At 44.4% G+C, this 14,694-nt stretch overlaps 1 protein-coding gene across 1 annotated transcript in view; it reads left to right on the forward strand.

Annotated features, from left to right (window-relative positions):
* The window catches only part of GRID2 (glutamate ionotropic receptor delta type subunit 2), a 952,324-nt gene that overhangs the window by 703,675 nt on the left and 233,955 nt on the right, over positions 1-14,694 (forward strand). Inside the window, exon 10 of the mRNA XM_075285407.1 lies at positions 4,794-4,991. Within this exon, the coding sequence (XP_075141508.1) occupies positions 4,794-4,991 (198 nt within the window). The remainder of the gene's footprint in view (positions 1-4,793; positions 4,992-14,694) is intronic.

Here is a 14,694-nt window from a genome sequence, read left to right on the forward strand (position 1 = left end):
GCATATCTAATCCTCTGGTGTGTGGAACTGTGTGCAGATGTGCGTATCCAATCCTCTGGCATGTGGTACTGTGTGCAGACGCATGTATCCAATCCCCCGGCATGTGGAACTATGTGCAGACGCACATATCTAATCCTTCAGTGTGTGGAACTGTGTGCAGACATGTGTATCTAATCCTCTGTCATGTGATACTGTGTGATGATCTGTGTATCTAATCTTCTGATGCGTGTATCTCAGTTTGGATATCAGTGTTGGATTGTGCATGTGGAGTGTCCATGTGTATTGCAGTTGGAATATGAGTGAAAGACTTGCAGGTTTGTATTGGCTAAGGGGGAGGGGGCATTGTGTTGGGAATGCTGTATCTCAGCAAATGTACTTCCGTGTGAGTTGGAGTCTCGTCTTAAACTTTCTCGGATACCTGAAGTATTTCTGTACCAAATTTGGTGAAGATCGGTCCAGTCGTTTGGTCGCGCATATAGAACAGACAGACAGACAAGAATTAATTTTTATAAGATAGAGAGATATAGACAACTAGAGATGAGCGAACAGTGAAATGTTCAAAGTTTGAAATTCGATTCGAGTAGCCGCTCAATACTCAACTGTTCGATCGAATATCGAACCCCATTATAGTCTATGGGGAAAAAAATACTCGTTAGGGGGGAAACCACTATTCGACTCAGGAGAGTCACCAAGTCCACTATGACACCCCAGGAAATGATGCCAACACCCTGGAATGCAACTAGCACAGCAGGGGAAGCATGTCTGGGGGCATCTAACATGCCCAGGTCACTGTATTACGTCGGGATCCCTGTCAGCTTGCGATATGCGGGAGCTGACTTTTCCCCATAGGAATGCATTGACCAGCATTGATTGGCCGAATGCCATACAGAGTACAACATTCGGCCAATCAACGCTGGTTCTTCCGGAGGCTCGTCTGTGAGGAAGCGGAGTCTAAGATCGGTTCACTGCAGTCTCCATTCTGGTCTGATAGTGACTGCATCTCTAGATGTGACTGGAGTATAAGCAGTGGCGCAACTACCGTCATAGCAGCAGAGGCAGCTGCCACAGGGCCCAGGACATTAGGGGCCCGGTGACAGCCGCTACTGCTGCTATCATTATACTTGGGGGTCCGAAAAGATATAATGATTGGCGGACCGGGAGAGGTAAGAAACATAAAAAACACTGTTACCTCTCCACAATCCTGCCAGGCCTCCTTCCTGACCCCAGAGTATAATAATTGTTTATGGGTGTCCACTATGGGACATAATACTGTGTGCAGGGGCCACTATGGGACATAATACTGTGTGCAGGGGCCACTATTGGGGATAATACTGTTTGCAGGGGCCACTATGGGGGATAATATTTTGTGCAGGGGACACTATTGGGGATAATATTTTGTGCAGGGGACACTATTGGGGATAATACTGTTTGCATGGGCCACTATGGGGGATAACACTGTGTGTAGGGGCCACTATGGGGGATAATACTATGTGCAGGGGCCACTATGGGGGATAATACTGTGTGAAGGGGCCACTATGGGGCATAATACAATGCGTAGGAGGGGGTCGGGGGGGGGGAGGGTGGCATGTCAAAAGTTCGCCACTGGGCCCCGCCATTCCTAGTTACGCCACTGAGTATAAGACATGATGTACAGCAGAATAGTGACTGCAGCTGTAGATGTGACTGGAGTATAAGACATAATGTAACAACAGAATAGTAACTGCAGCTCTAGATGTGACTGGAGTATAAGTCCTGATGTAACTGCAGAATAGTGACTGCAGCTCTAGATATGACTGGAGTATATGACATAATGTAACAGTGGAATAGTGACTGCAGCTCTAGATGTAACTGGAGTATAAGACCTGATGTAACAGCAGAATAGTGACTGCAGCTCTGGATGTGACTGGAGTATATGACATGATGTAACAGTGGAATAGTGACTGCAGCTCTAGATGTAACTGGAGTATAAGACCTGTTGTAACAGCAGAATAGTGACTGCAGCTCTGGAGGTGACTGGAGTATAAGACATGATGTACAGCAGAATAGTGACTGCAGCTCTGGAGGTGACTGGAGTATAAGACATGATGTACAGCAGAATAGTGACTGCATATATACTCCAGTCATCTCTAGAGCTGCAGTCACTATTCTGCTCTTACATCATCACTTATACTCCAGTCACAACCAGAGCTGCAGTCACTATTCTGCTCTTACATCACCACTTATACTCCAGTTACATCTAGAGCTGCAGTCACTATTCCACATATACAAGGTAGTTTCACAACACGATAAGCAACAGAAATACAAGATTATAAGATATAAGAAACAAAGGCAAAGGATAAAACCGCACATAGACCAAAGATATGACCTACAAGATGATCGCATGATATAAATTCCAAGTAGCAGAGAGAAAAAAAATCCCTTTTCTTTTTCCTCTCTTTTTTTTCCCTTTTTTCTTTTCCCTTCCCTTTCCCCCTCTTCTCTCCCTTCCCCTCTCCTTTACATTGCAAAGAATTATCCAATCTTACTATATTAAAGTTTATCTGACTTACCCAATATCTAGGAACATCCCCCTATTTCACATTCCTGTGTCCAAACCTGAAGAATGTAGTTCTGGCCAGACTCAGTCACGTGTGTGCTTACATGACTAGTCATGTGATTCCATACAGACAGGGAAAAACCAGACAGGTATGATAATTGTAATACATTTCATAAAACGACAATAAAATTACTGAGTAAAAGGATTTTTTAATGAATGAGGGCAAGATCTTGTTTTATATTCAAGCCATTAGGTGTTCTAGTGTCCAGCTTCCATATCCAAAAAGCTTCTCGTTTCAAGAGTAAGCCTCTTCTGTCACCACCAGCGTACTAAGCGTGGTATGTGATCAATTACATAGAATTTTTGCGGTTTTGTCCTTTGCCTTTGTTTCTTATATCTTATAATCTTGTATTTCTGTTGCTTATAGTGTTGTGAAACTACCTTGTATATGTTATATCAGATTGTAGTTGTTTGTAACTTCCCTCTTGTTATATGATCCTTGGTTAACGCTCACAAGTGAACATGGTGAACATGGCGTGTGGTTAATGGCTCTATTTAAACAAGTTTGTGTATCTGACTTACTTAGCTATGAGTAAGGGACAACAAAAGGAGTTCCGAAACGCGTAAGCTTTTGACTATGCTCTTGTATCCTGGATGCACAATGTAAGAGTGTGTTTTTATTTTTTATAAATAAAGTAAAAGTTATATTTTAATTTTTAGTTTGGTGGATACATTTTCACATTGTTAGCCCTATAAAGTACTTGGATTAGTTTTATGTCCATCTTCCTGCTGACAGACTCCCTTTAAATGAAACCTGTCAGGTCGATTTGGGACACTAAATCCCCCTTGATTAAAAAGCGTCCATGCCTTTAATTAAAAAAATAAAATTTTATACTTACCTAGAGATCAGTTCCATAAGCCATTGGAATTGTCTTCCTTTCTGATGTCAGGCTTATTCAGGCTTATACCAGGGACCTCATTGCCAGAAGTTCTAGGATGCATATGTCATTTACATACCTCACTGATTCCTTACTAGTAGAGATGAGCGAACAGTGTTCTATCGAACACATGTTCGATCGGATATCAGGCTGTTCGATGTGTTCGATTCGAATCGAACATCACGTGGCAAACTCCAAAAAAATTTGATTCCCCTCCCACCTTCCCTGGCGCTTTTTTTTGCACCAATAACAATAGGGTGCACTAGAACCCTTATGCACACTCGGCTCTGCTACATCAGATGTAGCAGAGCCGAGTGTGCATAAGGGTTCTAGTGCACCCTCGGCTCTGCTACATCTGATGGGCTGACCGGCTCACGGTGTAGTTGAGCAGAACTGGCTCAACTCTGCTAAGTCTCTGCATTCCCATAGGAATGCATTGGCCAGCCTTCAGCCAATCAGTGCTGGCTCTGCCGGAGGAGGCGGAGTCTAAGGTCGGACCTGAATGGACACTGGTGTGGAGCGATCTTAGACTCCGCCTCCTCCAGCAGAGCCAGTGCTGATTGGTCGAATTCCGTACTCTGGCCAATCAGCGCTGTCCAATGCATTCCTATGGGAAAAAGTTAGCTTGCGAAAATCGCAAGCTGACAGGGATTTCCATGAAATAAAGTGACTTTTATGCCCCCAGACATGCTTCCCCTGCTGTCCCAATGTCATTCCAGGGTGTTGGTATCATTTCCTGGGGTGTCATAGTGGACCTGGTGACCCTCCAGACACGGATTTGGGTTTCCCCCTTAACGAGTATATGTTCCCCATAGACTATAATGGGGTATCGAAACCCGTTCGAACACTCAAACAGTGAGCGGCTGTTCGAATCGAATTTCGAACCTCGAACATTTTAGTGTTCGCTCATCTCTACTTACTAGCAACCAGCATACACTTTCTACTTTGTTCGACAGGTGTATGAGGATGTGCAGCTGCAAACACGTTAATCTACATTGGGAGCACTCTATTTAGTTACCTGAGGTTTTACGTGAAATCTAAGCACTTTGAACATTGGAAAGTGTACATTATTTATAAAAGAAAATGTAATCAGCTAAACATCCTAACTGGGTTTAAAAAAATTTTTTTTAAAAATTGTATAGATGTAACTGTAGGATATACCTACCATAAACAAAAACCTATAAAAAAGTTTGTTCAAATTTATTGGCACAAGGTATTGCATAACAGCTAAAAGTAATAAAAATGCAAATTTAAACTGTTGCAAATGTAATCCAATTATAATAAATATTAATAATTTGCTGTAATTGTTTATTTCACAGGAGGAACCATTTGTAATGGTCTTAGAGAATGTACTGGGAAAGCCAAAGAAATACCAAGGATTTTCTATTGATGTCCTGGATGCCTTATCAAATTATTTGGGATTTAAGTATGAGATATATGTTGCCCCAGATCACAAATATGGAAGTCCTCAAAACGATGGTACCTGGAATGGGTTGATAGGTGAACTACTATTGAAGGTAAGTTAAAATAGTGAATAATGAAAGACTATGAATACATATTGTATCATTTTAGAGACAGTATATTAAATATACATACACTGGATTGGCCATATTATACAATTCATACTACATGAATGCTACCAGAATCCAGCCACTATTCAGTAGTATGGAATGAACCCTAACAGCACCTAAATGTCATATGTGAAGAGGAAAAGGCTATTTTATATAAAGGTTATGTTTTCTTATTAGCTAAAGTAATTACAATAGATGAGGATCAGATCGCTCTTGGTTTTGGTAATAACGTTTGTTACAAGGTAACAAATACAGTATATGATGGTCCAAGTTGCTGCTTATTTTACTGCCAGACTTTGGTTTTCAGGTGTAATAGGAAGACTGAAGTTAAGTGTACTGATATTGTAATATTATTTAAACTATATACTTTTTGTAACAAACAGCCAACAATATAACCATGTGAAGATTTTCTAAGGCCTGGTTCACATCAGTGTTTGGTATTCTGAGAGACCGCTTGGGGACCCCCCAACTAAAAGCATTAAAAAGTGTTTAGCAATGAAATGACACAGACCCCATAGACTATAATGGGGTCCGTGTGTTTTCCGCACGCTGTCCGCATGAATCATGCTAAGAGAAAAATGCTTCATAAACTACTTTTCTCTCTCCATGATTTTTGTGGACACCACGTGGAAAACACATGGACCCCATTATAATCTATGGGGTCCATGTGCTTTCATTGCTCACCGCTTTTTAATTCTTTCGGTATTCCGTATGGTGAGTCCCCAGGCGGACTCTCCGAATGGAATACTGAACAAAGATGTGAACCAGGCCTAAGAGATGTCTTGATCATACTGTATATACCGATATGTCCTTGCTTTCTCTTGGCTTTCAAAACAACACGATTTTGCAATACTCAACATACAATGTGTATTTTATGTGTCGCCACCCAGTGGTTGTGTCATGCATTGAAGTCTCTAATTGGCTTTGCTAGGTTGTTTTAATATTGTATTGAAATTGTGTCATATTGGAGTTCTTAAAATTTGAACTAAGCTAAAGATGGATATATCTGTGCAACATATATTTTAATCTTCTATCCGTGTACTGAGTTCTTGCCATCTTGCCATTTCCCAAGTAAAAATTTCCAAGCACCTTACTGAATTCCCAAATTCTGTCTAATAACCGCTAATTAATTGCTTCATGAAATACTAATTGGATGTTTCCATAAATATTCTTTCAAAACAAATTAAACTCTAGAGTTTTGTTTGGTTAGATTCATCTGGAAAACGATCACTGGTAGTTATGGGTTATTGCTGCTGTATTTCTAGATGGCGGGAAGCTTGACTGATATTACGTCAATCACTGGGGTTTAATTACCATTTTCAGCTGGCTAGAATGAGAAATTGAAATATGTAGTGCAAAATGTATTTGCTTAATTTGTATATATAATGAGAATTCTACCTAAAGATCTCAAGAATCATTTTATGAATAATATCAGTATGAGAACAATTCATTGCTAATATGTTTTGTGGTTTTAGACCTAGAATTTATAACACCCTGATGGTATGAAGTGCATCTAACCAAATATCTATGACATTGACGGGTCTGAAACACCATCTTTGATAGGGGAGTTAAACTATTAATAAGAAAAGAGTAATCTGGCAGGTAATTTAAAAAAAAATCAAAATGGGTGAAAAATAAAAGAAGCATTTGTCCCATGTCACTTCCATATCAGTGCTAACTGAGTCCCTGTTGCTCTTATTCCCGCTTCCTCTTAACAAACAGGAAATGACCGCTCAGACAAGCTTGGTGGCGGCTGTCACTTGCCTCAACAAGTGATTGGCTGGGCAGCATTTTCTTAGGAAATATAGACCTTTGGGGAATGTCAACAGCATCCAACTAACATTGGTGGCGAGTTTGGTGAAGTGGACATTGCCTTTTTTTAACTTATTTTGAGCCTAGATTGAAAATGACCTGTTTGACAATCCCAATAATTATTATAATGGAAAATTTTTCAGTAGAAAAGAGAAGTAGAAATATAGAACCAGCTAGAGCCAGAACCATATTAAAAAAAATGTATCAATATCCCTTGTGATTTAATAGTGTACCTTGACTGAGTCGATGCTAAGTTCAACACTAGTCCTTCATATTTTTCCCTAAATTAGTTTCACTCCTGACATGTTCGGTATATAACAAATTACATGTAAGAGGAAATAGGTAAAATAAATCCTTTTCTCAAGTAGCATCTAATATTTATTAACTGAAGCTATGAGAAATAGAGTTGCAGACCCAAGGTCACAGTTTCATTTACAAGCAAAAGGTAGATGTGATTAAAAAAATGCAACATTCAAAGACACTGTGAAGTGAACAGGGTTGACAAATGGGATCGGAAAATAGGAAGGTCATAAAAAAAATACATTTTCAGAATTAACACTGTCCTTGAAAGGGCATAAATCAATAATAAACAGAATTGTCCATAGCATTTCTCCATTGATCCTGTTAGCAGGATATATATGAATAACTGTATCCCATTCAACACTGCTGCTGAAATGAGTATGAGATTTATATTTAAGAATGTTTTTTGCATTAACATGGCATGCCAAGTTATGCCATGAACATTTGCAGCATTTTGTGCTTTTCAGTGTCTATCCTGACAAATCTCCTTAAAGGTTCTTACTAGAGATGAGCGAACACTAAAATGTTCGAGGTTCGAAATTCGATTCGAACAGCCGCTCAATGTTCGTGTGTTCGAATGGGTTTCGAACCCCATTATAGTCTATGGGGAACAGATACTCGTTAAGGGGGAAACCCAAATCCGTGTCTGGAGGGTCACCAAGTCCACTATGACACCCCAGGAAATGATGCCAACACCTCTGGAATGACACTGGGACAGCAGGGGAAGCATGTCTGGGGGCATCTAACACACCAAAGACCCTCTATTACCCCAACATCACAGCCTAACAACTACACACTTTACACACTCAATACCACCTCTCTGACAGTAGGAAAACACCTTGAAACATGTGTATTTGGCACTTGCAGTGAGGAGAGCTTGTCACCAGCAGTGAATTTGGCCCTTGTAGTAAGTTGAGGTTGGCACCAACATTTGTTTTGAAAATCAGGGTGGATTGAGCCTCTAACCAGCAGAGTTTGGGCAAATTCATGGTGGAGGGAGCCTCTAAACACCCCAGTTTGGACCAATTCATGGTGGAGGGAGCCTCTAAAAACCCCAGTTTGGACCAATTCATGGTGGAGGGAGCCTCTAACCAGCCCAGTTTGGGCAAATTCATGGTGGAGGGAGCCTCTAAAAAACCCAGTTTGGACCAATTCATGGTGGAGGGAGCCTCTAACCAGCCCAGTTTGGGCAAATTCATGGTGGAGGGAGCCTCTAAACAGCCCAGTTTGGGCAAATTCATGGTGGAGGGAGCCTCTAAACAGCCCAGTTTGAACCAATTCATGGTGGAGGGAGCCTCTAAAAAACCCAGTTTGGACCAATTCATGGTGGAGGGAGCCTCTAAACAGCCCAGTTTGGGCAAATTCATGGTGGAGGGAGCCTCTAACCAGCCCAGTTTGGACCAATTAATGGTGGAGGGAGCCTCTAAACAGCCAAGTTTTGGGAAATTCATGGTGGAGGGAGCCCCTAAAAACCCCAGTTTGGACCAATTCATGGTGGAGGGAGCCTCTAACCAGCCCAGTTTGGGCAAATTCATGGTGGAGGGAGCCTCTAACCAGCCCAGTTTGGACCAATTAATGGTGGAGGGAGCCTCTAAACAGCCAAGTTTTGGGAAATTCATGGTGGAGGGAGCCCCTAAAAACCCCAGTTTGGACCAATTCATGGTGGAGGGAGCCTCTAACCAGCCCAGTTTAGGCAAATTCATGGTGGAGGGAGCCTCTAAAAACCCCCAGTTTGGACCAATTCATGGTGGAGGGAGCCTCTAAAAACCCCAGTTTGGACCAATTCATGGTGGAGGGAGCCTCTAAAAACCCCAGTTTGGACCAATTCATGGTGGAGGGAGCCGCTAAACAGCCCAGTTTGGACCAATTCGTGGTGGAGGGAGCCTCTAACCAGCAGAGTTGGTGGAAATCAGGGTGGAGGGAGCCTCTAACCAGCAGAGTTGGGGGAAATCAGTGTGGAGGGAGCCTAGTATTAGCAGAATTGTGCAACGCTTATGGTGGATGAGTATGAGGATGCGGAGGAATTGGAGAGGTTGAGTACAGACATGGAGTTTCATGTTGGGGTGCTTTACACAGGTGGGCACAAAAATGACGGCTCTACCCAGTGGTGGTTCATTTTTATCAAAGTGAGCCGGTCGGCACTCTCAGCTGACAGACGGGTGCGCTTGTCAGTGATGATGCCACCGGCTGCACTGAACACCCTCTCAGATAGGACGCTGGCGGCAGGACAGGACAGCACCTCCAAGGCATATAGGGCAAGTTCAAGCCACAGGTCCAACTTCGACACCCAATACGTGTAGGGCGCAGAGGGGTCGGAGAGGACAGGGCTGTGGTCGGAAAGGTATTCCCGCAACATGCGCCTATACTTCTCACGCCTGGTGACACTAGGACCCTCCATGGCGGCACTTTGGCGAGGGGGTGCCATCAAGGTGTCCCAGACCTTAGACAGTGTGCCCCTCGTTTGTGTGGACCGGTGAGAACTTGGTTGCCTACTGGAGGAACTGCCCTCCCTGCTGCCAACGTCACATGCTGGAAACATCTCCATCATATTCTGCACCAATTGCCTGTGGCAAGCATTGATGCGATTGGCCCTCCCCTCTACCGGAATAAAAGACGAGATGTTGTTTTTATACCGGGGGTCAAGGATAGCAAAGATCCAGTACTGGTTGTCCTCCATGATTTTGACAATACGCTTGTCGGTTGTAAAGCACCCCAACATGAACTCAGCCATGTCTGCCACAGTGTTAGTTGGCATGACTCCTCTGGCCCCACCGGAAAGTTCAATCTCCATTTCCTCCTCATCCTCCATGTCTACCCATCCGCGCTGCAACAATGGGACGATTCGAAGTTGCCCGGAAGCCTCCTGTATCACCATCACATCATCGGACAACTCTTCTTCCTCCTCCTCCTCCTCCTCCTCCTCCTCCTCCTCCTCCTCCATTAAACGCAGTGAAGCGGACAGATGTGTGGACCTACTCTCCAGCTGTGACGGATCGGATGCTATCCCTAACTCCTCTGTGTGATCTGAGTTATCCCTGATGTCAATCAGGGATTCTCTCAGAACACACAAGAGCGGGATTGTAAGGCTCACCATCGCATCCTCAGAGCTCACCCTCCTTGTGGACTCCTCAAAGACCCGTAGGATGTCACAAAGGTCTCTCATCCATGGCCACTCATGGATGTGAAACTGAGGCAGCTGACTTTGTGGCACCCTAGGGTTTTGTAGCTGGTATTCCATCAAAGGTCTCTGCTGCTCAACCACTCTATTCAATATCTGAAACGTTGAGTTCCAGCGTGTGGGGACGTCGCACAAAAGCCGGTGTTGTGGCACATGCAGGCGTTGCTGGAGAGATTTTAAGCTAGCAGCGGCTACTGTCGACTTGCGAAAGTGGGCGCACATGCGCCGCACTTTCACCAGTAGCTCTGGAACATTGGGGTAGCTCTTTAGGAAACGTTGCACCACTAGGTTGAAGACGTGGGCCAGGCATGGAACATGTTGGAGTCCGGCAAGCTCCAGAGCAGCTACCAGGTTCCGGCCGTTATCACAAACGACCATGCCTGGGCCCAGGTGCAGCGGCTCAAACCATATTGCCGTCTCATCGAGGAGGGCATCCCTCACCTCGGAGGCAGTGTGCTGTCTGTCCCCCAAGCTGATCAGCTTCAGCACAGCCTGCTGACGTCTACCAACGCCAGTGCTGCAACGTTTCCAACTCGTAGCTGGGGTCAATCTAACAGCGGAGGAGGAGGCGGTGGCGGAGGAGGAGGCGGTGGCGGAGGAGGAGGCGGTAGAGGAGGAGGAGGAGGGGGGTGTTCTTCTCATGTCCCTGCCAGGAATGTTAGGCGGGGAGACGAGGTACACCGGGCCAGTTTGGGAAGCAGTCCCAGCCTCAACTACATTCACCCAGTGTGCCGTCAGTGAAATGTAGCGTCCCTGTCCGCATGCACTTGTCCACGCGTCGGTGGTCAAGTGGACCTTTGTGCAAAGCGCGGAACTAAGGGCCCGCCTGATGTTGAGTGACACGTGCTGGTGCAAGGCGGGGACGGCACACCGGGAGAAGTAGTGACGGCTAGGGACGGCATAGCGAGGTGCCGCAGTTGCCATCAGGTCCAGGAAGGCGGGAGTTTCAACAAGCTGGAACGCCAACATCTCCTGGGCCAGCAGTTTAGCGATGTTGGCGTTCAAGGCTTGCGCGTGTGGGTGGTTAGCAGTGTATTTCTGCTGCCGCTCCAATGTCTGAGAGATGGTGGGTTGTTGTAAAGAAGCGCCTGATGGTGCCTTTGATGGTGCAGGAGAAGGAGATAAGACAGGAACAGGGGAGGATGAGGGAGAAGTCAACAAAGTGGCGGAGGCAGATGAAGTGGTGTCCTGGCTCGTCCTCTGGAGTGCATCGCCAGCACAGTCAGCAGTGGCAGTGGCAGAGGCAGAGGCAGTGGCAGAGGCAGTGGCAGTGGCGTGAACGGCAGGCGGCCTTTGTCCTGCCGTTGCTGCCTGCCACTGATTCCAGTGCTTGGATTCCAAATGACGGCGCATTGAAGTGGTGGACAGGTTGCTCTTCTCAGAGCCCCTAATCAATTTCGAGAGGCAAATTGTGCAGACAACACTATATCTGTCCTCGGCGCATTCCTTGAAAAAACTCCACACCTTCGAGAAACGTGCCCTCGAGGTGGGAGTTTTTCGGGGCTGGGTACGAACTGGAACATCTTGGGAGATTCCGGGTGTGGCCTGGCTTCGCCTAAGCTGCTGACCTCTGCCTCTGCCTCTAGCTACCCTTTTTGGTGCTGCACCTGCCTCAACATCCACACTACTTTCCCCGCTTGACATCCCCCCTGTCCAGGTCGGGTCAGTGTCCTCATCATCCACCACTTCCTCTTCCAACTCCTGTCTCATCTCCTCCTCCTGCACAATGCGCCGGTCAACTGGATGCCCTGACGGCAACTGCGTCACATCATCGTCGATGAGGGTGGGTTGCTGGTCATCCACCACCAAATCGAACGGAGATGGAGGAGACTCTAGTGTTTGAGCATCTGGACACAGATGCTCCTCTGTTAGGTTCGTGGAATCGTGACGTGGAGAGGCAGGTTGAGGGACAATGAAAGGAGTGGAGAACAGCTCTGGGGAGCAGGGACAGTTTGGGTTATTGTTCTGTAAAGCTTCGGAATTTTGGGAGGAAGGAAGACAAGACTGTTGGGTAATAGGAGGAGAGGAGGCAGAGTCTGACTGGCTGCTGGACAATGTGCTGTAAGCGTTCTCTGACAGCCATTGCAAGACCTGTTCCTGGTTCTCGGGCCTACTAAGGTTTGTACCCTGCAGTTTAGTTAATGTGGCAAGCAACCCTGGCACTGTGGAGTGGCGAAATGCTTGCTGCCCCACAGGAGTAGGCACGGGACGCCCTGTGGCTTCACTGCTACCTTGCTCCCCAGAACCATTCCCCCGACCTCGCCAACGGCCTCGTCCACGTCCCTTTCCGGGAGCCTTGCGCATTTTGAATTCCTAGTTAGAAATTGGCACTGTATACCAGTAGTAAAAATTGTGGGTGCACGTAACCCCAATATATTCTTTGAATTACCAGTCAGAAACTGGCACTATATGGCAGTAGCAAGAAATGAGGGTATTTATAACCCCAATATATTCTTTGAATTCCCAGTCAGACAATGGCACTGTATACCAGTAGTAAAAATTGTGGGTGCACGTAACCCCAATATATTCTTTGAATTACCAGTCAGAAACTGGCACTATATGGCAGTAGCAAGAAATGAGGGTATTTGTAACCCCAATATATTCTTTGAATTCCCAGTCAGACAATGGCACTGTATACCAGTAGTAAAAATTGTGGGTGCACGTAACCCCAATATATTCTTTGAATTACCAGTCAGAAACTGGCACTATATGGCAGTAGCAAGAAATGAAGGTATTTATAACCCCAATATATTCTTTGAATTCCCAGTCAGACAATGGCACTGTATACCAGTAGTAAAAATTGTGGGTGCACGTAACCCCAATATATTCTTTGAATTACCAGTCAGAAACTGGCACTATATGGCAGTAGCAAGAAATGAGGGTATTTATAACCCCAATATATTCTTTGAATTCCCAGTCAGACAATGGCACTGTATACCAGTAGTAAAAATTGTGGGTGCACGTAACCCCAATATATTCTTTGAATTACCAGTCAGAAACTGACACTATATGGCAGTAGCAAGAAATGAGGGTATTTGTATTCCCAATATATTCTTTGAATTCCCAGTCAGACAATGGCACTGTATACCAGTAGTAAAAATTGTGGGTGCACGTAACCCCAATATATTCTTTGAATTACCAGTCAGAAACTGGCACTATATGGCAGTAGCAAGAAATGAGGGTATTTATAACCCCAATATATTCTTTGAATTCCCAGTCAGACAATGGCACTGTATACCAGTAGTAAAAATTGTGGGTGCACGTAACCCCAATATATTCTTTGAATTACCAGTCAGAAACTGGCACTATATGGCAGTAGCAAGAAATGAGGGTATTTGTATTCCCAATATATTCTTTGAATTCCCAGTCAGACAATGGCACTGTATACCAGTAGTAAAAATTGTGGGTGCACGTAACCCCAATATATTCTTTGAATTACCAGTCAGAAACTGGCACTATACGGCAGTAGCAAGAAATGAGGGTATTTATAACCCCAATATATTCTTTGAATTCCCAGTCAGACAATGGCACTGTATACCAGTAGTAAAAATTGTGGGTGCACGTAACCCCAATATATTCTTTGAATTACCAGTCAGAAACTGGCACTATATGGCAGTAGCAAGAAATGAGGGTATTTGTATTCCCAATATATTCTTTGAATTCCCAGTCAGACAATGGCACTGTATACCAGTAGTAAAAATTGTGGGTGCACGTAACCCCAATATATTCTTTGAATTACCAGTCAGAAACTGGCACTATATGGCAGTAGCAAGAAATGAGGGTATTTGTATTCCCAATATATTCTTTGAATTCCCAGTCAGACAATGGCACTGTATACCAGTAGTAAAAATTGTGGGTGCACGTAACCCCAATATATTCTTTGAATTACCAGTCAGAAACTGGCACTATATGGCAGTAGCAAGAAATGAGGGTATTTATAACCCCAATATATTCTTTGAATTCCCAGTCAGACAATGGCACTGTATACCAGTAGTAAAAATTGTGGGTGCACGTAACCCCAATATATTCTTTGAATTACCAGTCAGAAACTGGCACTATATGGCAGTAGCAAGAAATGAGGGTATTTGTATTCCCAATATATTCTTTGAATTCCCAGTCAGACAATGGCACTGTATACCAGTAGTAAAAATTGTGGGTGCACGTAACCCCAATATATTCTTTGAATTACCAGTCAGAAACTGGCACTATATGGCAGTAGCAAGAAATGAGGGTATTTATAACCCCAATATATTCTTTGAATTCCCAGTCAGACAATGGCACTGTATACCAGTAGTAAAAATTGTGGGTGCACGTAACCCCAATATATTCCTTGAATTACCAGTCAGAAACTGGCACTAT

Source organism: Leptodactylus fuscus, chromosome 1 (genome assembly GCF_031893055.1).
Source record: "Leptodactylus fuscus isolate aLepFus1 chromosome 1, aLepFus1.hap2, whole genome shotgun sequence".
Classification (NCBI taxonomy): Eukaryota; Metazoa; Chordata; class Amphibia; order Anura; family Leptodactylidae; genus Leptodactylus; species Leptodactylus fuscus.